At 46.6% G+C, this 25,598-nt stretch overlaps 1 protein-coding gene across 1 annotated transcript in view; it reads left to right on the top strand.

Annotated features, from left to right (window-relative positions):
- Nucleotides 1-3,195: 3,195 nt before the first annotated feature.
- SLC44A4 (solute carrier family 44 member 4) overlaps nt 3,196-25,598 on the top strand; it is a 150,835-nt gene continuing 128,432 nt past the window's right edge. The window contains exon 1 of the mRNA XM_040323068.1: nt 3,196-3,284. Coding sequence (XP_040179002.1) covers nt 3,269-3,284 — 16 coding nt within the window. The 5' untranslated portion in view covers nt 3,196-3,268. The remainder of the gene's footprint in view (nt 3,285-25,598) is intronic.

Genomic DNA, 25,598 nt, shown 5'->3' with positions numbered 1-25,598 from the left:
TAGCCGTACGGAAACTCCGTACCTGGCTTGCGCAGGGCAAGCTTGTGAATCAGTGGTAGTATGCAATTTGCATACTACACGCTGATACACAATGGGAGCGCCCCCTAGCGGCCCCCGCAAGAATGCAGCCTAAAATCTGCGAGGCATAAGAGCCTTATGCCGCGCAGATTTTAGGCTGCAGTCGGTGTAACGAGGTTCCTGAATCAGGAGCACTCGTTACACCGGAGCAAGTAAGCACTTGCGCTGCGTAACCTATGGTTGCGCGGGCGCAAGTGCTTCTTGAATCTGGGCCCATGTGTCCTGGATTGCCCGGGACAGTCCCGCATTTTGCAGGTCTGTGTTCTGTGCTTGTGTTCTGCCGGTGGGGAGAAAAACACAAAGATCACTGCTGGCAGCTATAGATACCGGCAGTGATCATAGGAAAAAACTTGACAGGCTGGTGGTACTGAAGTCAATCGATGGATTGACTTCAGTACCACCAGCCTGCCTATAGAGTGATCGAAATTCACTTGGTTCCTACCGAACTGGCTGACACTTGGTTCGTCTATGGCTGGCTTACCGCCAACATTATATAGGGCACTGCCCAATAAGAGAGCCCGAGTAGGATGACGGAGACCTGACACCTGATATTACAAACATGAGTCACAGAACACCTGAGACAAATCCTCTCACTCTCTCATTATTGCACATAATTACAGGCGGTGGATTAAGGTCAGCTCAGTGTCATATGGAAACATGGAGATGGCAGCAGATTGCACTGTGTGGGGGGTATTGGGGGGGGGGGGTATAGCACGACTCTCCAAACTTTCTAAACAAAGAGACAGTTCACTGTCATTTACACTTTAGGGGGGTGAGCGGAATGTGACCAGTGGGAGTAGAAAATTATATCAGTGGAAAGAATAGTGCCCCATCATTGGTGCCCATGGAAGAAGAGTAGACCGGGCATACGGTGTGTGCAGTGTGCTCAGTGCTGGGTGTACAGTGCCTTGAAAAAGTATTCATACCCCTTGACATTTTCCACATTTTGTCATGTTACACCCAAAAACATAAATGTATTTTATTGGGATTTTATGTGAGAGACCAACACAAAGTGGCACATAATCGTCAAGTTGAAGGAAAATGATAAATGGTTTTCAACATTTTTTACAAATAAATATGCCCCCCTGAGTCAATACTTTGTAGAACCCCCTTTCTCTGCAATTACAGCTGTAAGTCTTTTTGGGGATGTCTCTACCAGCTTTGCACATCTAGAGAGGGACATTTTTGCCCATTCTTCTTCTTTGCAAAATATCTCAAGCTCTGTCAGATTGGATGGAGAGCGTCTGTGAACAGCAATTTTCAAGTCTTGCCACAGATTCTCAATTGGATTTAGGTCTGGACTTTGACTGGGCCATTCTAACACATGAATATGCTTTGATCTAAACCAGAGGCGATTCAGTTTGCATGTGTTGCGCTTTACAAGTCTCTCACTCACTCACTCACTCAGGGGCACTGCCCGAGGGCCCCATGTCACTAGGGGGCCCCATCAGGGTTGCCAGCTTCAGAAAAACCAGGGACAGTATGTACAAATCTGTGTTTCTTTTTACATCTTCATTACCGGGCACTTAAACCCCCTTCCTGCCCAAACCAATTTTCAGCGCTGACGCATTTTGAATGACAATTGCGCAGTCATACAATACTGTACCCAAATTATATTTCTATAATTTTTTTCCCAAAAATAGAGCTTTCTTTTGGTGGTATTTGATCATTTCTGCGATTTTTGTTTTTTTGCGCTATAAACAAAAAAAGACAGAAATTTTTGAAAAAAAACACAATATTTTTTACTTTTTGTTATAATAATATCCTAATTTTTTTTTTTTTATATATTTTTTTCCTCAGTTTAGGCCGATACGTATTCTTCTATATATTTTTGTTAAAAAAAAAATCGCAATAACCGTATTTTGTTATAGCGCCTACAAAACAGGGGATAGATTTATGTTTTTTTTTTTTTTTTTACTAGTAATGGTGGCGATCTGCGATTTTTTTTTTGTCAGGCCTGCGATATTGCAGCGGACATATCGGACACTTTTGACACAATTTTGGGACCATTCACATTTATACAGCGATCAGTGCTATAAAAATGCACTAATTACTGTATAAATGTGACTGGCAGGGAAGGGGTTAACACTAGGGGGTGAGGAAGGGGTTAAATGTGTATCCTGGGTGTGTTCTAACTGTGGGGGGAGGGGGGTGACTGGGGGAGGTGACCGATGCTGTGTCCTTATGTACAAGAGACACAGATCGGTCTCCTCTCTCGCTGACAGGACGTGGAGCTCTGTGTTTACACACCCAGATCCACGTCCCTGCTGTCACCGCCGATCGCGGGTCCCTGCGGACATCGCGGCTGCCAGGCACGCGCATCGGCATCTCAGCGATGCGCACAGTGTTTCCCCGCTGCGCGCCCCCAGCGGCGAGCGTGCGGGGAATGCACATAAAAGGACGTCCACCCAGCAGTTGAGAGCTGCGCTATGTGGACGTCTTTTGTCTATAGCGCGGCTCTCAAGTGGTTAAGAAACCTCTGAGGGCTTCACAGAACAGCTGTATTTATACTGAGATTATATTACACACAGGTGGACTCTATTTACTAATTAGGTGACTTCTGAAGGCAATTGGTTCCACTAGATGTTAGGGGTATCAGAATAAAGGGGGCTGAAGACAAATGTCCCCCACACTTTTCACATATTTATTTGTAAAAAAAAATGAAAACCCTTTATTATTTTCCTTCCACTTCACAATTATGTGTCACTTTGTGTTGGTCTATTACATGACATTCTAATAAAATACATTTATGTTTTGTGTTGTAAAATGACAAAATTAAGTAGATTTCAAGGGGTATGAATACTTTGTCAAGGCACTGGTTGGTGTGCGGTATGCTCGGTGTAGTCTCTCTCTATCTCGGTGTGATCAGTGCTGGGTGGATGGTGTGCGGTATGCTCGGTGCTCGGTGTTATCTCTCTCTCTCAGTATATCTCGGTGTGATCAGTGCTGGGTGGATGGTGTGCGGTATGCTCGGTGTTATCTCTCTCTCTCAGTATATCTCGGTGTGATCAGTACACACAACTTCTGGGAGTCTAGCAGGAGAAGAGGGCGTGTCCCGAGCAAAAGGGCGGAGTTCACCCAACTGCAGGTGAGAACGGGGCGTGGCTAGCTGGAGGGGCGGGGCAGGCAGGGCTGCGGGTACCTGACTGGATTACCGGGAGTCGGTGAGAGCGGACGGGGCACCGGGAAGATGGCGGAGGAGTACGGTGAGTGTTCCCTCCATACTTCCCTTACTATATCCACCTTCCCCTCCGCCGGATGGAGGAGTCTCCTCACTCACTCACTCAGTATACCGAGATATGTTTGTCAGTGTACTACCTCTGTATATACAGGACTACTACGTCATCACATACACCTCAATATATCACCTGTCCTCCCATACAACTCTATATTCCCTCCTCCCCCATCTATAACACCTTCCTAGATTTCCTATCCCTATATCAGTAATGCCTTCCTACATCACCTGTCTCCCCCCCCCTCCCTAGATCACCTGTCCCCCCCCTCCCTAGATCACCTGTCCCCCTCCACACATCACCTGTCCCCCCCCCCCCCTCCCTAGATCACCTGTCCCCCCTCCACACATCACCTGTCTCCCCCCCCTCCCTAGATCACCTGTCCCCCTCCACCTCCCTACATCACCTGTCTCCCCCCTAGATCACCTGTTCCCCCCCCTTCCTACATCACCTGTCTCCCCCCACCTCCCTAGATCACCTGTCCCCCCCCTCCCTAGATCACCTGTCCCCCTCCACACATCACCTGTCTCCCCCCCCTCCCTAGATCACCTGTCCCCCTCCACCTCCCTACATCACCTGTCTCCCCCCTAGATCACCTGTTCCCCCCCTTCCTAGATCACCTGTTCCCCCCCTCCCTAGATCACCTGTTCCCCCCTCCCTAGATCACCTGTTCCCCCCCTCCCTAGATCACCTGTTCCCCCCCCTCCCTAGATCACCTGTTCCCCCCCTCCCTAGATCACCTGTCCCCCTCCACCTCCCTACATCACCTGTCCCCCCTAGATCACCTGTCCCCCTCCACCTCCCTAGATTACCTGTCCCCCCTAGATCACCTGTCCCCCTCCACCTCCCTAGATTACCTGTCCCCCCTAGATCACCTGTCCCCCTCCACCTCCCTAGTTCACCTGTCCCCCTCCACCTCCCTAGATCACCTGTCCCCCCCCTCCCTAGATCACCTGTCCCCCTCCACACATCACCTGTCTCCTCCCTAGATCACCTGTCCCCCTCCACACATCACCTGTCTCCCCCCCCTCCCTAGATCACCTGTCCCCCTCCACCTCCCTACATCACCTGTCTCCCCCCTAGATCACCTGTTCCCCCCCCTTCCTAGATCACCTGTTCCCCCCCTCCCTAGATCAACTGTCCCCCTCCACCTCCCTACATCACCTGTCCCCCCTAGATCACCTGTCCCCCTCCACCTCCCTAGATTACCTGTCCCCCCTAGATCACCTGTCCCCCTCCACCTCCCTAGATCACCTGTCCCCCCCCCTAGATCACCTGTCCCCCTCCACCTCCCTACATCACCTGCCCCCCCCCCTAGATCACCTGTCCCCCTCCACCTCCCTACATCACCTGTCCCCCCCCCCCCCTAGATCACCTGTCCCCCTCCACCTCCCTACATCACCTGTCCCCCTCCCTAGATCACCTGTCCCCCCTAGATCACCTGTCCCCCTCCACCTCCCTAGATCACCTGTCCCCCTCCACCCCCCTAGATCACCTGTCCCCCCCTAGATCACCTGTCCCCCTCCACCCCCCTAGATCACCTGTCCCCCCCTAGATCACCTGTCCCCCTCCACCTCCCTAGATCACCTGTCCCCCCCCTAGATCACCTGTCCCCCTCCACCTCCCTAGATCACCTGTCCCCCCCTAGATCACCTGTCCCCCCCTAGATCACCTGTCCACCTCCCTAGATCACCTGTCCCCCTCCACCTCCCTAGATCACCTGTCCCCCTCCACCTCCCTAGATCACCTGTCCCCCTCCCTAGATCACCTGTCCCCCCCTACATTACCTGTCCCCCTCCACCTCCCTACATCACCTGTCTCCCCCCCCCTACATCACCTGTCCCCCCCCCCCCTACATCACCTGTCTCCCCCCCCCCTACATCACCTGTCTCCCCCCCCCCCTACATCACCTGTCTCCCCCCCCCTACATCACCTGTCTCCCCCCCCCCTACATCACCTGTCTCCCCCCCCCCTACATCACCTGTCTCCCCCCCCTACATCACCTGTCTCCCCCCCCTACATCACCTGCCCCCCCCCCCTACATCACCTGTCTCCCCCCCCTACATCACCTGTCTCCCCCCCCTACATCACCTGTCTCCCCCCCCCTACATCACCTGTCTCCCCCCCCCCTACATCACCTGTCTCCCCCCCCTACATCACCTGTCTCCCCCCCCTACATCACCTGTCTCCCCCCCCTACATCACCTGTCTCCCCCCCCTACATCACCTGTCTCCCCCCCCTACATCACCTGTCTCCCCCCCCTACATCACCTGTCTCCCCCCCCTACATCACCTGTCTCCCCCCCCTACATCACCTGTCTCCCCCCCCTACATCACCTGTCTCCCCCCCTACATCACCTGTCTCCCCCCCCCTACATCACCTGTCTCCCCCCCCCTACATCACCTGTCTCCCCCCCCTACATCACCTGTCCCCTTCCCTCTCTAGATCACCTGTCCCCCTCCACCTGCCTAGATCACCTGTCCCCCCCTACATTACCTGTCCCCCTCCACCTCCCTAGATCACCTGTCCCCCCCTAGATCACCTGTCCCCCTCCACCCTCCTAGATCACCTGCCCCCCCCCCCTATAATAGACATTAGACCTGTATTAGGAAAATATAAGATTGGTGATAAGATCTGCCCATACTGTAGGTAGGTTGTATTATCTCGCTGTGACTGATTCCTTGAGGTGTCACCAAACAATATTTATATCCCGTGTCCCCAGTGATCTCTTTTTCCATCTCCTCTGATCAGTGATCTCTTTTTCCATCTCCTCTGATCGGTGATCTCTGTCACTTGTCACATTTCTATAAGTGTTCCCTCTTCTCTCTGCTGGTTCTGTATGTAAAGCTTTACCGACTTTCTCCACCACCTTCTCGTCATAACCCTGACCCCAGTACAACCAGTTCTACCTGTCCCCGTCCCACCTGTCCCCGTCCCACCAGTCCCCGTCCCACCTTCCCATCACCCAAGTCTCCTGTACTGCCCCCTGCCAGACACCCAGGAGCCGGGTACAAAAACCATCTCCACCACAAATTGGGCGCTTTTATACGGCTAATAAAGCGTGATTGACTTTGTTTTCTCAAAGAGTCTAATGAGTCCTCCTAATTCCTTGTTGAGTTCTACAAGTACAACAATGTCTCCACAAGAGACCAGCTGCCCTAATGCTGCTCATAGAACTCGACTGCCTTTGTTTTCTCCAAGTGTCTAATGAGCCCTCCTAGTTCCTTATTAAGGTCTACACGTAAAGGAATGTCTCCACAACAGACTCTCCTAGCCAGGGCTACTGTTATAAATCACAGGGGCCCCATACAGCCTACCTGACACCCCCGCCCCCCCGGCTAAAAGTGACTGAGGACATTTCAGTCCCTTTCTCTGCAGCCTCAGCTGCACAGATGAATGAATACGAAGCACTCTGAGGCTTCCTGCTCTTTCACAAACAGAATCATACTAAACACTGTTTACTATGCTTTAGTGATGAACGGACACCGGAGAGATTGGTACTGATCACTCACTGTGTTCATTCATGAAAGGAAGGGGTCAGTAAATGACATAGTTGCCGCCACCTTTCCCTTGTCCTCCTTTCCAAAACATCACCCAGTGTGCCCGCAGCAGCTGCCAGTGGGGAGGAGCGGAAGGGACACACACAGGGAAGCCTGGGCAGCATGTGTTAGACCCCTTTCACACTGAGCAGCCCATAGCATCGGCTGGAAAATGCTGCTATTTTTACTGCCGACGCTATGGGCGGAGTTGCAACGCATTTCTGCCGCTAGCGGGGCACATTTAACCCCCCGCTAGCGGCCGAGAAAGGGTTAAAACCGCCCCCAATGCCCTGCTGAAGCTGCCCTGAAGCAGGGCATTGCGGGAGCGGTATAGCCAGGCTGTCCCTTTGATTTCAGTGGTGGAGGAGGAGCGGTATACACACCGCTCCTTCACCGCTCCAAAGATGCGGCTAGCAGGACTTTTTTTTTTTTATCGTCTTGCTAGCGCAACACTCCAGTGTGAAAGCCCTCGGGGCACTGTCTGACACTGGAGACAATAGAGCAGCACTTTTAGGGCAGATTGCAGGCGCTATTTTTAACGCTATAGCGCCTGCAATACGCCCTCAGTGTGAAAGGGGTAGGGAGAGGGCAACAGGAGGGAGGGAGAGGAGAAGAACCTGGCAATGCTGCAGGAGGAGTCAGAAGATCAGTGTCTGCAAAAAGACAGTGGGGTAGATTCAGGTAGCTTTGCGCTTTTCTTACGGAGGCGCAGCGTACCGTTTTGCCGCTGCGCCTCCGTAAATAACCTGCGCTATGCTTGATTCACGGAGCAGTAGCTCCGTAATTTGCGTGAGCGCTCCGGAAAACTGCCCGGCGTAAGCGCGCGTAATTTAAATGATCCCATAGGGGGCGTGGATAATTTAAATTAGGCGCGTTCCCGCGCCAAGCGTAGAGCGCATGCTCCGTCGGGAAACTTTCCCGACGTGCATTGCGGTAAATGACGTCGCAAGGACGTCATTTGCTTCTAAGTGAACGTGAATGGAGTCCAGCGCCATTCACGATTCACTTACGCAAACGACGTAATTTTCTAATTTCGCGACGTGGGAACGACGGGTATACTTAGCATTGGCTGCGCCTGCTAATAGCAGGAGCAGCCTTACGCGGAACCCGACGAACGCAAACGATGTAAACTGCGTACGCAGGGCGCGCGTACGGTTGTGAATCGGCGTTAGTATGCAATTTGCATACTCTACGCTGATCACTACGGGAACGCCACCTAGCGGCCTGCGTAAGAATGCAGCCTACGATACGACGGCATAAGGAGCCTTATGCCAGTCATATCTTAGGCTGCAGTCGGCGTATCGAGGTTCCTGAATCAGGAGCATTCGATACGCCGGCGCAAGTAAGCAATTGCTTTCTGAATCCACCCCAGTACAACCAGCCCTCCTGCTCAGCAGCTGCCCCGGGGCCCCTCTTTTGAAGTGATGGGGCCCAGTACAGGAGGGCTGACTGTACTGCCTTATCAGCGGCCTTGCTCCTAGCCCTCCTAGTTCTTATTTCAGGAATACAAGTCGATTAGTGAGATGGATTCAGTAGTTTGGCAAAAGAAAATGGGCAGGGCTTGCACCACCCAGTCTACAGGAAGGAGAACCACCAAAGTAAAGCTCAAACTTTTGGGCCCCTGGAGTATTAGACATTTGCCCATTATGACACACTTACCCAACAAAGCGACGCGCCATTGGCCTCAGTCTTCTGGGTTTAGAGTTTTTGGCCATCTTGATTGGCTGGGCTGGGATGACATAAAGGGCCAGATTCTTGTAGATCGCCGCATCTTTGCGGCGGCGTAACGTATCTCATTTACGTTATGCCGCCGCAAGTTTTACGAGCAAGTGCTTGATTCACAAAGCACTTGCCTGTAAAGTTGCGGCGGCGTAGCGTAAATCCTCCGGCGCAAGCCCGCCTAATTCAAATGATCCGGGTAGGGGGCGTGGATCATTTAAATTAGGCGCGTTCCCACGCCGAACGTACTGCGCATGCGCCGTCCCTAAAATTTCCCGATGTGCATTTCGCTAAATGACGTCGCAAGGACGTCATTGGTTTCAACGTTAACGTAAATGGCGTCCAGCGCCATTCACGAACGACTTACGCAAACAACGTAAATTTTCTAATTTCGACGCGGGAACGACGGCCATACTTAACATTGACTGCGCCTCATATACCCAGGGGCAACTTTACGCGTCGCAAATCTTACGTAAACGTCGTAACTTCACTGCGTCGGTCGGGCGTACGTTTGGGAATTTATGTATTTTGCTAATTTGCTTACTCGATCGGGAAAACGACGTCGGCGACACCTAGCGGGGGAAAAAAAAATTGCATTTAAGATCCGACAGCGTAAGAGCCTTACGCCTGTCGGATCTAATGGTTATCTATGTGTAACTGATTCTATGAATCAGGCGCATAGATACGACGGACAGACTCAGAGATACGACGGCGTATCAGGCGATACGCCGGCGTATCTCTTTTGAGAATCTGGCCCAAAGTCTACACAGGTACACTGGCGTTACTTTGTCCCAGCACTGAATCATGCCTAGACTGTAGGCTGAGCATGCGCGGCTCTGTGTACAGTTACAGAAAAGTAAGCGCTGACAGTCAGGGAGAAATATCTGCGACTGAAGAGACTTATGTTGTCATAAAAAAAAAAGCCGATCTGTCAGCAGGTTAAAAAAAAGAAAGATTTTACATCCTCTGTAAAAGCGGAGTTCATTTCTAGCAGATCAATAGGAATGTTCCTCTACTTGCAGGATCTTTAACCACCTCAATACCGGGCACTTTCACCCCCTTCCTGCCCAGGCCGATTTTTAGCTTTTAGCGCTGTCACACTTTGAATGACAATTGCGCGGTCGTGCTACACTGTACCCAAATTACATTTTCATAAACCCCCCCCCCCCCCCCCCCCCCACAAATAGAGCTTTCTTTTGGTGGTATTTGATCACCTCTGCGGTTTTTATTTTTTGCGCTATAAACAAAAGAAGAGCGACAAGTTTGAAAAAAACACAATATCTTTTACCTTTTTGCTACTTTTTTTGTTTTAACAATTTTTTTCCTTAGTTTAGGCCGATACGTATTCTTCTACATATTTTTGGTAAAAAAATCGCAATAAGCGTATATTGATTGGTTTGCACAAAAGTTATAGCGTCTACAAAATAGGGGATGGATTTATAGCATTTTTATTATTTTTATTATATTTTTTTTTTTACAAGTAATGGCGGGGATCTGCAATTTTTATCGTGACTGCGATATTGCAGCGGACAGATTGGACACCTTTGACACTATTTTGGGACCATTCACATTTATACAGCGATCAGTGCTATACAAATGCACTGATTACTCCTATTTCATTCCACATTGTATCTCGATTGGCTCACCTGATGCCTACCACTGATTACAAAGAGTGCTTTTTATTTTTATTTTTATTTTACTTTTGTACTTTTTTTTTTTGTTTTTCTGTGTATTTTGTTGGTCTTTTCCTGTTGGAAAATTTGCAAAATCAATAAAAATTGTCAGTTTAAAAAAAAATTAAAAATGCACTGATTACTGTATAAATGTGACTGACAGGGAAGGGGTTAACACGAAGGGGCGATCAAAGGGTTAAATATGTGTCCTAGGGAGTGATTCTAACTGTAGGAGGAGGGGACTCACAAGGGGAGGAGACCGATCGGTTTTCCTCGGTACAAGGAACACATCATCGTTCTCCTCTCACCTGACAGGAAGTGGATCTGTGCGTTTACACACACATCCATGGTCCTGCTCCATCACTGGTCAATCACAGGTGCCTGCCCGGCAGACATTGCGGCCGCCGGGCACGTGCATCGGGTTCCCAGTGATGCAGCGGGAGCGAGCGTGTGTCCCCTAGTGGCGCGGGAAGGAGAGGACGTCATATGACGCCCGTCCAGAATGAGAGCTGCACCGTCCGGCCGTCATATGACGGACAGCGGTAGGGAAGCAGTTAAAGACAGGTTTACACTAGTGCAAATTGGGTTTCTCTGCATACAATTCACATAGCAGAAGATTATGACTGGGTCTCTATGGAGCTGGTTCATATATCTCCGCAGCGGCTCCAGTGAGAATTGTACAGGAGTCCTGTGTGTCTTTTGTTCAGTGGCGGCTGGTGCTCAAAATTTTTGGGGGGCGCAAACGGAAAAAAAATTGCAGCCTCACTGTGCCCATCAAATTCATCCACTGTGCCATGAATTGTCACCACTGTACCATGCCATCAAACGCAGCCACTGTGCCATGCCATCAAATGCAGTCACTATGCCATCAAACGCAGCCACTGTGCCATCAATTCGCACCACTGTGCCATGCCATCAAATGCAGTCACTATGCCATCAAACGCAACCACTGTGCCCTTTAATTGTTGCCACTGTGCCATGCCATCAAACGCAGCCACTGTGCCCTTTAATTGTCACCACTGTGCCCTTTAATTGTTGCCACTGTGCCTATTGATGTCACTGTGCCCTTTAAATGTCCCCACTGTGCCCATTGTCGCCACTGTGCCCATTGATGTCACTGTGCCCTTCGTCGCCGATGTGCCCTGTAAAATTCCCCTTTCCCCCCCGCCCGACACTTACCTTTACTGGAGTCAGCCATCCACGTCCTCGACTCTCGATGTCTTCTCCCGCCGTCGATGACGCTTCAGCCAATCAGGTTACCGGTAGCCAGAACCGGCCAACCTGATTGGCTGAGACGCCTGTCAGTCTTATCCAAGGAACGCACCCCCCGTGCGTTCCGAGGATAAGCTTCCGGGGACCCGAGGGCTGTACTCGGAAAGCCTATCAGAGCCACTGGCTCTAATAGGCACTTCCGTACATCCAACCAGCTGCTGTTATTCAGATGGTCGGCGCTCCTGTCCGGCCATCTGAATAGAACAGCGGCAGCGGCAACAATAACATAGATTCGTGCAATGCATGAATCTATGTTATTAGACTCAGTGGCGGTGAGAGCCAGAGGGGGCGGCGCTCCAGCGCCCTCTATGGACGAACCACCACTGCTTTTGGTCCATTTCAGGTCCGAATTCAGACAAAAATTCGGGCTGGAATAAGACCTGAACCGGTGAATGGAGACATACTGGAGTCCTGCTGTGATCTCCAGTGTGAACCCAGCCTGAAACTTCATGTTTTATTTCTTTTTTTAAATTGTTTATTTATATTGTGAGAGAGGTCCACATGGACCACAATGTTACAGTACAATACAGAAGATGTCACACACATACAAAAATGTTACTGCTGTTAAACATGTCACGACTGTATATCACAACTACTGACAACAGTACATAGCATATTAGGCCCCTTCCACACGAGGCGGACTCCGTCGCCACGGAGTCCGCCTGCTCCTGCCAGCTCAGCGGGAGATCAGTCCGTTATCTCCGCTGAGCTGGCGGATGACAAGCTCTTCTCTGCTCACTGAGCGGGGAGGGGCTTGTCGGGTGCCCCTGTTTCCTATGGAGAGATCTAATGAATTCGGATCGGGTCCGATGTCAGCAGACATGTCTCTGCTGACATCCGACACTCCATAGGACTGCATGGAGCGGCCTGTCAAAACTGACAGGTGGACCTGAACGGTCCGATCGTTTGAAAGGGGCCTTAGACATAATAGTTACGTCAAATCGAAATACTCCATGTTTTATTTAACTTTAAAGTGAAACTTTACCCATAACAACTTGATAAAAATATAAATAATGCTCTTTAGCAAGATACCTAAATCCCACATTAGTAATTACCTGGTAATACACTTCATATTTAAGATTATTTATGAACATATAGGATGCTCATGAAAATATGGAAATCTCTAGGACCCATGGCTGGATGTACCTGGCATGCCCTGGCGGATCTGGTCATGGACAGGCTTCTTTAGGTTTAATGTCGGCTGAAATTCATAGTATTGTTGTTATGCTGGTAATAGAGACGTGGTCATGTAATGTTCCTTATATATGTTAGAACTTTTATATCGGCGGCATCCTCTCCGTGGTACTTATTCTGTTGCTAAAAGTGTTTTCTTCAACCGTAAATAGAAGCTTTCTTTGGATAAAAAAAAAAATTATGCTACCAAAATTAGTAAATTGCCTCCAGGATTGCTCCTGTTTCTTCTTGCTGGAGGCAAGCCTAGAGCCCCCTGAGCAGCAGTAACTTCTTTTTTTTTTTTTTCTCGTGTGTGAGTGTGCAAATTTCTGTTTGTTCCCAAACAAGACAAAAAAAAAATACAATATACATAAGTGTATACTTCAGTTACAACTGTAAATACAGAACAAAATGCACAATAGAACAAATCAGCACTAGTGGTCAGTACGATTCCCAACATTTATAAATCTAAAATATGTGTATGTCCTGTTCTTTTCTTCAATAGGACGCATTTATATGCATGATCTCCGATCCACGTTTTTGGATTTTGTGTTACGTAGTGCATGTTTACGCACCTTTTGGGTGCTGCATACAGTTTTTTTTTCTTCTTTTTAATATGGCCATTTGAGTGTGTATATGTATGTGTAATTATGGTGTATATATAGTGTGTGTGTGTGTGTGTGTATATATATATATATATATATATATATATATATATATATATATATATATATATATATATATATAATGCAACACTAACACCTTTGACTTTTTGTTCATTTATGGTGGTTACAGTGACCTACCTAGTTCTTGCACAGCTCCTCTGCCAACTGTGCCGTTCACCCTTATACATCCAATATACAGTGTGTGTGTGTGTGTGTGTGTGTGTGTGTATATATGTGTGTGTGTGTGTGTGTATATATACACACACACACACACACACACACACACACACACACACACACACACACACACACACACACACACACACACACACACACACACACACACAGGTCAGGACTGCACACACCCGGCATGTAACTTGATTTTGCAGGTGCAGAGCAGGCAACGGAAATCACCCAAACTCTCATTTATTGATTTATTTATTTATACAGTACAGACCAAAAGTTTGGACACAACTTCTCATTCAAAGAGTTTTCTTCATTTTCATGACTATGAAAATTGTAGATTTACACTGAAGGCATCAAAACTAAATATAAAAATAAATAAAATATATTTCATATTCTAGGTTCTTCAAAGTAGCCACCTTTTGCTTTGATTACTGCTTGGCACACTCTTGGCATTCTCTTGATGAGCTTCAAGAGGTAGTCACCTGGCGCAGCACCCCATCACTCTCCTTCTTGGGCAAATAGCCCTTACACAGCCTGGAGGTGTGTTTGGGGTCATTGTCCTGTTGAAAAATAAATGATGGTCCAACTAAACGCAAACCGGATGGAATAGCATGCCGCTGCAAGATGCTGTGGTAGCCATGCTGGTTCAGTATGCCTTCAATTTTGATCAAATCCCCAACAGTGTCACCAGCAAAGCACCCACACACCATCACACCTCCTCCTCCATGCTTCACGGTGGGAACCAGGCATGTAGAGTCCATCTGTTCACCTTTTCTGCGTCGCACAAAGACACGGGGGTTGGAACCAAAGATCTCAAGTTTGGACTCATCAGACCAAAGCACAGATTTGCACTGGTCTAATGTCCATTCCTTGTGTTATTTACCCCAAACAATTCTCTTCTGCTTGTTGCCTTTCTTTAGCAGTGGTTTCCTAGCAGATATTCTACCATGAAGGCCTGATTCACACAGTCTCCTCTTACCAGTTCTAGAGATGTGTCTGCTGCAAAAGGTGGCTACTTTGAAGAACCTAGAATATGAAATATATTTTCAGTTGTTTCACACTTTTTTGTTATGTAGAATTCCACATGTGTTCATTCATAGTTTGGATGCCTTCAGTGTGAATCTACAATTTTCATAGTCATGAAAATAAAGAAAACTCTTTGAATGAGAAGGTGTGTCCAAACTTTTGGTCTGTACTGTGTGTATGTATATATATAAAATATATATATATCTCTAAGTCCAAGCACCTTGTAAGTTTATTAAGAGAGAAAAAAATCTCATCAAAGAGACATCAAAATAGTAAAAATAACAACATTTTGGAAGTATTAAGATCTTTCATCAGGTATAGCAAGCATGAAAATCAGGTTCTAATCACATTTAATATTTAACAAATTCTCTCAACTGTAAATTGGCAACACCTGGATAGTCTTTAAGATAGTCTAAGGCCCCTTTCACATGGGGAGGATCCACCAGCTTAGCGGTAGATCGCTCCGTTGATCTCAGCTAAGCCGGCGGATGACAGGTCCGTCTCTGCTCACTGAGCAGGGAGGGTCCTTTCAGAACGCTGCTGATTCCTATGGAGGGATTGGATGAAAACGGACAGCATGTCTGTTTTCATCAGATCTCATTCGTTCCGAACTGCCAAGACGATTGGCGAACGAATGTCTGATTTTAGCGGATCGAACGGCAGACGGGTGTCAGCGGACACATCTCCACTAACACCCACCTACCCATACGAGTCAATGGGTGGCCCGCTCGGATCCACCTGAAAACGGACAAGTTGATCTGAGTGGGAATGGGATTGTCGTGTGAAAGACCTTTTTCACACTGGCTGTCAGTTTTTCAGGTGGACCTGATTGGACCCTCTATTCACCCCTATGGAGCGGCGGATGTCAGTGGTGCCATGTCACCTGACACCCACTGCTATCCAGTCTGATCCTGTCCGCAAAATCCAGATGAATGGTGGTCCTATTTTCCATTTATCTGGCAAGTCGCATATGATTGGATGAAAACTGACGTTTTCCCATGATTTTCCCATAGAGGAGAGCGGGACTGGGTTAGTCTCTCTCTGCTTAGCACAGTGAGGGGAGATAGACCTGTAATCCGCCTGATCAGCTAAGTGATCCCCCGCTAAGCAAGCAGAGTCCGTCAAACGAAGGGGCCCGTGTGAAAGGGGCCTAACATTACAGCTAATATTCAGCAGATACACAATTTAACAGTGTTTCTGATTATTCATATAAACATCTGAAAAAAGAAACAAAATATTTATAAAAGGAGATGTAAATCATAATGTTTATTCAAACCCCTTGGATAAATTGTATCTAGTTGTGAAATCCAACTTGTTTCCATCTGTTGCAACAACGTTAAGGCCTTATGCGCACTGGACGTTTTTTTACGTTTTTACAGTAGCTGTTTTTGGCAGTAAACGTTTTTTTCTACAGTCATTAAACTCCCCATCATGTTATCCTATATGTCCATGCACACATAGGCTGTTATCAGCAGTTTTGGGCGGTGGCATTTTTGAGCAGTATAAAATCCCCCAAATTTTTTTTTTTTGCTGTAAAAACGATCTAACGCTGATAAAAGTTGATTAAATGCTCAAAAGCGTGACTCACCAGTGTTTTTGGACATTTTTAATCCATTGAAGTAAAAAATATATAAAAAAACGCTAACACAGAAAAACACTATTGCAAAAACGTTGAAAAACATTTAAAACTCACTGCAAAGCTACTGGGGTTTTTATAACGTGATTTTAACGTCCAGTGTGCATGAGGCCTAAAACTTACTGTTTCCCCCTCTCTTCAGGCCGGGTTCACATATGCGCGGCTGCGGTTCCCATATGTGTGGCGCGTCCCTGTTTACCGGTTCAGGTACAAATCTGGTCCGAGTTTTTGCCTGAATTTTCACCTGAGCCAGACCCAGACCCAGACACGCACAGGACCTTTTTTGAAAGTGGACTGCGGCCGCCCCGGACCTGTGTGAACCGGCTCCATCGCATGCAATGTCAACTGGATGTGGAGAAACCCACATCCAATTCGTACATATGTGATCCCAGCTTTAGTCGTGGTATGTGGTCACCTACTATAAATCTTAACTGGGCTACAGTCTGGCCACCCTGTTTAAAATGCTTGGCAACTGGTAACTCCGACTGACTATGGTGAACGAATAGAGGATTTGTATGGCTGAAATCGCATGTGATCGACACCACAAGTGCGAATCGCATGCAATGTCTGTGTGAACCTCAGTTCACACCTAAACCGCCCTCGGATTGCACAGGAACGCTCCGTTTTAAGGGATGAATCAGGACTGAATCTTTGACTGAATTCGGTCCTTAAATGGAGCCAAAGACACGCAGCCGCCCCGGAGATACGGGAACCCGTCACATTCACCTGCTATGTGAATTGGATGTGGAGAAAATCACATCCAATTCGCATAGGTGTGAACCCAGCCTAATAGTCGCTCCTGTCTCACTGATGCCTCACTCACTATGCAATTCACACACGTCCTCTGGCTACGGGGTACCGATCTAAGCACTGCAGGTGGGTGACAGCTGAGTGTTACCTGGCTCAGAAGAAGAACTACATTGTATGTTGGCCTCAGTTCCATTTTTTTGAATTTTGAAACAAGATTTTTAATAGATCGTATTGAAAGTTTTTTACTGTTTGTCCCCGAGTTCTTCTTTCACAGTGTGATACTAAAGTGAACTCGCTCACCAAATTCCATAAACTAAACGGACCGGATTGTTATATGAGAGCTTTCACTTTTTTTCTCTCCTCTTCTGCATATTCTCCAGACTTCCGTGTTAATAATACAACAATAGAACTTTACACCTCATTCTTTATAGTATATAATGTTAATAGCTCAGATATTTGTATGCATCCTTCCTGTACCTTCATCAAAGAGCCAATGAAATTTCAGTTCAGGCTATGAGATAATTGCCTGCCCCTCTGCTTATAGGCACTTTCAGGGCTCCGGTGTGATTGATATGCCCCTCCCCCACACATGGCATGCAAACCTTGACTTTTTTAATTGAGTCGAGCAGCGGTGTACCCCCTACAGAGACGTACAGGTCATCTTGTTTGGTTGGCTAGGTTGTACTGTCTTTTCATGCTACTCGAAGCTAAACTAAAATAAAGTTGTCTGTTTGCTGGCTCCACCCCCTTTTGCATGCCCATGTATACCCCACCTTTTTAATGAAGCGCCCAACAAATGCAGCCTCACCAGCGTCCATCGTTGCTACGGAGTCCGCCTGCTCCCGCCAGCTCAGCGGGAGATCAGTCCGCAGATCTCCGCTGAGCCAACGGATGACAAGCTCCTCTCTGCTCACTGAGCGGGGAGGGGCTTGTCGGGAACCGCTTTCTCCTATGGAGCGATCTGATGAAAACGAGCAGCATGTCCGTTTTCATCAGATCTTACCCGATCCGCCATGGACGGATGGGGACGTGCCCCCATACGTCTGTTTTTAGCGAATCAGATAGGGTCGGATGTCAGCGGACCATGTCTCCACTGACATCTGACGCTCCATAGGGATGCATGGAGCGGCCGTTCAGGTCCGCCGTCAAAACTGACAGGCGGACCCGAACGGTTCGTCCTTGTGAATGAGGCCTTATTCTCCTCTTCTCAAGAGAGAATAAATTCAGTTCCTCTAATCTTTCCTCATAGCTGAGCTCCTCCATTCCTCTTATCAGTTTGGTTGCCCTTCTCTGCACTTTCTCCAGTTCCCTGATATCCTTTTTGAGAACTGGAGCCCAAAACTGAACTGCATATTCCAGATGAGGTCTTACTAATGATTTGTACAGGGGGGCAAAATGTAATCTCTCTCTCTGGAGTCCATATTTCTCTTAATACAAGAAAGGACTTTTCTCACTTTGGAAACCGCAGCTTGGCATTGCATGTTATTATTGAGCTTATGATATACCAAAACCCCCAGATCCTTCTCCACTACGGATCCCCCCAGTTGTACTCCCCCTAGTATGTGTGATGCATATTCTTAGCCCCCAAGTGCAGAACTTTACATTTATCAACATTAAACCTCATCTGCCACTCAGTCGCCCAATTAGACAGAGCATTGAGGTCAGCTTGTAAATTGGAGACATCCTGCAAGGACATTATTCCTCTGCATAGCTTGGTGTCATCTGCAAAGACAGAAATGTTACTTTTAATCCCAGACCCAATATCATTTATAAATATATTAAAAAGTAAGGGTCCCAGCACTGAACCTTGGGGTACACCACTGATAACCTTGGACCATTCAGAGTAAGAATCATTAACCACGACTCTCTGAATTCTGTCTTTTAGACAGTTTTCTATCCATTTACAAACTGATATTTCCAATCATGTAGACTTTACCTTACACATGAGCCGTGAACACCTTCAGCCTTTACAACCACTTTAATTTCCTAACTTCAAACGACTTGCCATGCCTCTTACTAAATACCTTTTGACTGTCTACTTTTCAAAAAGGGGTAATTTAGGGGGTATTTGTACTGTCCTGACATTTTAGGGTCTCAAGAATTGAGATAGGCCGTCAGTACATCAGGATTGATCAATTTTCAAATAGAAACCATAGTTTGTAGACTCTCTAACTTTCTGAACTGTCATGTTACATGAGTGATAGGCTGTTTTTATGCTGCAGGAGTGTCCCTGCCCTACTTGAAAAGTCAGGTACCCCCTTAGGGATAATTTTTGCCTTGTGCTCTGTGCTTTGCTGAATCTTGAAGTGCATTTGAAATGCATGGACAAAAAAAAGCATTGAAAATTGAATTTGATTTCAATAACATCGCTCATAGCAATGTGCTGGGGGAAAAAAGTCTTGAGTGCATTGCTATTGAAGTCAAATGTAATCTAAGCAAAAAGCATCCAAAATCCATGTCAATACATTATACGCTAACACATGCCTGCTGGTTTGAATTTTACCATTGCTAAAGAGCAGGCATCTGATGATGTCCACATGTAGGAGTGTTAGGCTTATGTCACACGGGTGACATGAGCCAAGTCATCATGAATAATCACCATGTAGAGGTACCACCACTGATGAACCACCATGGAGAGGCATTCCCATGCCTTTTGTAGAAACACTCCTTTGCAGTCCTGGAACGCTTTTAAGATCTTCCTTGCTAGGTAAGGCACAGCAATGGAGCAGCCCCAGAAACATTGATAAGTTAGACCAGCCTTTCTCATCCTTTACAACACAGAGGTACCCTTGAAATAACTTTCCGTTCTCTGGGAATCCCTGCTAAAATGACTATTGGGTAGATTCAGTAAGAGTTAGGCCGGCTTATCAGTAGATAAGCCGACCTAACTCAGAATCTACGCCGACTTATGTTTAAGTGTATGCTCAAACAGAGATACGCTTAAACATATCTAAGATACGACGGCTTGCGCCGTCCTATCTTAGATTGCAATATTTCGGATGGCCGCTAGGTGGCGCTTCCATTGTGGTCGGCGTAGAATATGTAAATGAGTAGATACGCCAATTCACGAACGTACGCCCGGCCGACGCAGTACTTTTACGCCGTTTACGTTAGAGATAGGCCGCCTAAAGTTAGAGCTTAGCCCTACATGGAATAGTAATGTTAAGTATGGCCGCCGTTCCCGCGTCGAAATTTTTACGTCGTTTGCATAAGTCGTCCGTGAATCGGGATTTATGTTGTTTACGTCCACGTCCAAATCAATAGGCCCGTGCGGCGTACTTAGCTGCAATGCACACTGGGAAATGTAGGCGCCCGGCGAATGCGCAGTAAAAAAAAACCGTCAAAAACGTAAGGTCAAGCCTTATTAACATAAAACACGCCCCCCTTACACACATTTGAATTCGGCGCCCCTTTAGGCTACGCCGCCGTAACATAGCAGGCAAGTACATTGTGAATCATGTACTTGCCTCGCTAACTTACGGCGGCGTAGCTTAAATGCCTTAAGCTACGTTGCCGCAAAGTTGCGGCAACGTACCCGAATCTAGGCATATATCTCCAACTCATGGAACATTAGTGTGATGGTCAGTGGGAAGAATGCTCATTACACCAAACACATGTTCCAAAGACCCTCTTCCCTAGACCCTCTTCTCGGGGACATAGTCCTTATTGCAAAGCAAAGGTACTATCCACAAATATAAATGCAATCACTGTTACATAGTTACATAGTTAGTCAGGTTGAAAAAAGACACAAGTCCATCCAGTTCAACCACAAAAAATAAAAATAAAAAAATAAAAAACACAGTAAAATCCTATACACCCAACTCCATACCCACAGTTGATCCAGAGGAAGGCAAAAAACCCCAGCAGAGCATGATCCAATTTGCTACAGCAGGGGAAAAAATTCCTTCCTGATCCCCCGAGAGGCAATCGGATTTACCCTGGATCAACTTTACCTACAAATCTTAGTACTCAGTTATATTCTGTACATTTAGGAAAGAATCCAGGCCTTTCTTAAAGCAATCTACTGAGCTGGCCAGAACCACCTCTGGAGGGAGTCTGTTCCACATTTTCACAGCTCTTACTGTGAAAAAACCTTTCCGTATTTGGAGGTGAAATCTCTTTTCCTCTAGACGTATAGAGTGCCCCCTTGTCCTCAGTGTTGACCGTAAAGTGAATAACTCAACACCAAGTTCACTATATGGAACCCTTATATATTTGTACATGTTGATCATATCCCCCCTTATTCTCCTCTTCTCAAGAGGGAATAAATTCTGTTCCTCTAATCTTTCCTCATAGCTGAGCTCCTCCATGCCTCTTATCAGTTTGGTTGCCCTTCTCTGCACTTTCTCCAGCTCCCCGATATCCTTCTTGAGAACTGGGGCCCAAAACTGAACTGCATATTCCAGATGAGGTCTTACTAATGATTTGTACAGGGGGGCAAAATTATATCTCTGTCTCTGGAGGCCATACCTCTCTTAATACAAGAAAGGACTTTGCTCGCTTTGGAAACCGCAGCTTGGCATTGCATGCCATTATTGAGCTTATGATCAACTAAAACCCCCAGATCCTTCTCCACTACAGATCCCCCCAGTTGTACTCCCCCTAGCATGTATGATGCATGCATATTCTTAGCCCCCAAGTGCATAACTTTACATTTATCTACATTAAACCTCATCTGCCACTTAGTCGCCCAATTAGACAGAGCATTGAGGTCGGCTTGTAAATTGGAGACATCCTGCAAGGACATTATTCCACTACATAGCTTGGTGTCATCTGCAAAGACTGAAATGTTACTTTTGATCTCAGACCCAATATCATTTATAAATATATTGAAAAGTAAGGGTCCCAGCACTGAACCTTGTGGTACACCACTGATAACCTTGGACCATTCAGAGTAAGAATCATTAACCACGACTCTCTGAATTCTGTCTTTCAGCCAGTTTTCTATCCATTTACAAACTGATATATCCAATCCTGTAGACCTTACCTTACACATGAGCCGTGTGTGCGGAACTGTATCGAACGCTTTTGCAAAATCCAAATATATCACGTCCACAGCCACGCCTCTGTCCAGGGTTTTACTTACCTCTTCATAAAAGGAAATCAGGTTTGTCTGACAACTTCTGTCTTTCATGAATCCATGTTGTCTGCTGCTTAAATAGTTTGTTTCCAGCAAGAACTCATCCATGTGGTCTTTTATTAAACGTTCCAGTATCTTCCCAACTATAGAAGTTAAACTAACAGGTCTATAGTTACTTGGTAAAGACTTTGTTCCCTTTTTAAATATGGGCACCACATTGGCCCTGCGCCAATCCAGTGGTACTATTCCTGTCATTAATGAGTCCCTAAATATTAGATACAGTGGCTTTGAAATGACAGAGCTCAACTCACCTAGGATCCGTGGATGGATGCCATCAGGTCCAGGTGCTTTATCCACCTTTATTCTGTCTAAATATTTCTGGACCATATCACTTTTGAGCCATTGTGGATTTGAGGCTGTGTCACTCCCACCCCCATTTTGGACATGAGCTCCCCCATGCTCCATTGTATACACAGAGCTGAAGAAAACATTTAATAAATGTGCCTTTTCTTTGTCCCCAGTCACCCACTCTAGATTATTTTGTAAGGGGCCTACATGCTCAGACTTCACCTTTTTACTATTAATATATTTAAAGAATTTTTTTGGGTTTGTCCTACTATCTTTTGCAATCTGTCGTTCATTTTGAATTTTTGCATCCTTGATTTCCTTTTTGCATATCCTGTTATATTCTTTGTAACATTTAAACAACACTAGTGTTCCTTCATTTTTATATTTTTTTAAAGCTACTTTCTTATTGTTTATAGCTTTTTTAACTTTGACCGTGAGCCACATAGGTTTTATTTTTAGCCTTTTAAACTTATTGCCCATGGGAACATACTTTGCAGTGAGGTTCCACAGTCTTTTTGAAGAATTCCCATTTCTGTTCTGTGTTCAGCTGTGCCAATAGTCCCTCCCAGTCCAAGTTCTGGAGAGCAGCCCTCATCCTTGGAAAATTTGCTCTCTTAAAATTTAGTGTTTTAATATTTCCTGTATGTATTTCTTGCTTATAGTTAACATTAAATGAAATCATGTTATGATCACTGCTACCCAGGTGTTCCTTTATCTGAACATTAGTAATAAGCTCTGCATGGTTTGAGATTATCAGGTCCAACAGGGCATCATTCCTAGTTGGGGCCTCAATAAACTGCACCATAAAATTGTCCTGCAATAGGTTTTTAAATTTTTGTCCTTTAACTGTCCCAGAAGTGCCATTAATCCAGTCAATTTCTGGGTAGTTAAAATCCCCCATTATTATCACCGTCCCAGCCCTTGCAGCCCTTTCCATCTGTGCAAGGAGCTGAGTCTCCACCTCCTCATTAACATTGGGTGGTTTATAACAAACTCCAATGATTAATTTTGAACTACGCACATCTGTATGCAGTTCCACCCATAATGCCTCAGCCTCATCACACTCTCCATCAACCAGGTTCTCTTTCACGCTTGCTTTGAGGTCACTTCTCACATAGAGACAGACCCCTCCACCTTTCCTTTTTACCTTGTCTTTCCGAAAGAGAGCATAGCCAGGAATATTAATAGCCCAGTCATGTGAGGATTGAAGCCAAGTTTCAGCAATACCGATTACATCATAGCTCTCCTCATGCACCAGAGCTTCCAGCTCACCTGTTTTGCTTGGCAGACTTCGGGCATTGGTGTACAAACACTTAAATGTATTGTTACATTTTTCTCTGGTGTTTTTCATATAATTTATAGTAGTACAAATGGCACTATTATTTCCAATGGCTGTTTGCAACATGGGAACTTTCTTGTCACCTGCCATAACCCTCCCCCCATCTATCCCCATTCCACTCTCCATTAATGTCTGACCACTAACTGACCTGTCTGCTCGATGTAATTCTAATTCACCCTCCCCCCTCAATCCTAGTTTAAATACTCCTCCAGCATTCCCATAAACCTCTCCCCCCAGCACAGCAGACCCCCTTCCATTCAAGTGCAAACCGTCTTTAGCATATAGGTTGCACCCCAATGAAAAGTCAGCCCAGTGCTCTAGAAACCCAAATCCCTCCTTCCTACACCAGGTCTTTAGCCATGCATTCAGCTCTCTAATCTCCCCCTGCCTTTCCTGTGTTGCGCATGGCACAGGCAATATTTCAGAGAATATCACCTTGGAGGTCCTTCCCTTCATCTTGCAGCCTAGTTCTTTAAATTGATTCTTAAGGAGCCTCCACCTTCCATGTATACTGTCATTGGTTCCAACGTGGACCAAGACAGCTGGGTCATGCCCAGCCCCTCCCAGTAATTTATCCACCCGGTCCACCACATGCCGAACCCTGGCACCAGGGAGACAGCAAACCATTCGGTTGAAGCGATCCTGGCGACAAATTATTCTATCAGTCCTTCTGATTATAGAATCCCCTATTACCACCAACTGTCTAGGCCTACCTGCACTCCCCTCCCCACCTCTACTAGATGGGTTGCTCTCCCGGCTGTTAGGGGTAGCAGTAACATCTAGGGCTGCCACCTCTGTGTTTGCCACCTCCACATCATCACCCAACTTGGCAAATTTGTTTTGATGCACAAATACAGGACTGGCCTTCCCTTTCTTCACGCCCCTTCCACTCCCTCTAACTGCATTAACCCATCTCCCTATCTGATAATCCTGACTTTCCCCTCCACCCTCCACATCAACCTTACTGACCACTTGCTCAGCGAGCAGAGGACCCCTTTCAAGGTTGTCATTTCTACCCAGTGTTGCAACTTGCTCCTCCAGATCTCTAATACGAGCTTCCAGAAGGGCAACCTGCTCACATCTGTCACAGCGGTATCCATCTTGGAGCTGTTGCACCAATTTTGCATACATGTGACACACTGTGCACTGAGCAAAACCTTCAACCCTGCTAGCACTCATTTCCCTGTTACAATATAAATTACTTGTATGAAGATTAAGATGATACTTACAGTTTTAGAAGACTCCTGTCTTAACTCTTGTTTTAAACTCCTGGTTTTTAACTCTTCCACTTGTATTCAAAAATTCCACTTCTGATCAGAAATTCCACACCAGATCTCAGCAAGGAGCCAGCTCTTATGGAGTTTTTTTTTGTTGTGCTATAGTTTTACAAAACACAAAAAATATCAGCTCACTGCACAATCTGATGGCGAGTAGGAGTCTTAGGTTTGCCTGGTTCAATCCACAGGGATGCTTACAGCCCACAGCTCTGTGTCCATGCCGCTTACAGAAGGCTCTGGCATGCTGGGCTTTTGAACCAGCCTCTTGGCGCCTGCACACAGGTGTCCTGCATTGCGCACGGGCACTATCAACCACTTTGTTTCAACATAACAGCAGTTCCAGCTTTCACCCATTACGGCGGGCAAGTTGGGCCAACCTTCAGGTTTACCAAGGGTTTTATTAGAGAAAACCTCATACCTGGACCTGTAGAAGACTGTGCCAGAAACTTTTCTTGCCACAGATGTATTAGTACACCAAAGTCTGGATCCCAGAGCCCAGACCTCCGCAGAGAGACATTACAGCAGTGGTTCTCAACCTTGCTAGTGTCGTGACCCCTTACTAAATTTCCCAAGTCGTGGGGACCCCTAATAGTAAAATTATTTT

This window comes from Rana temporaria, chromosome 9 (assembly GCF_905171775.1).
Source record: "Rana temporaria chromosome 9, aRanTem1.1, whole genome shotgun sequence".
Classification (NCBI taxonomy): domain Eukaryota; kingdom Metazoa; phylum Chordata; class Amphibia; order Anura; family Ranidae; genus Rana; species Rana temporaria.
Note: the sequence above shows the minus strand (reverse complement) of the source record. Positions and strands in the feature narration are given on the sequence as shown.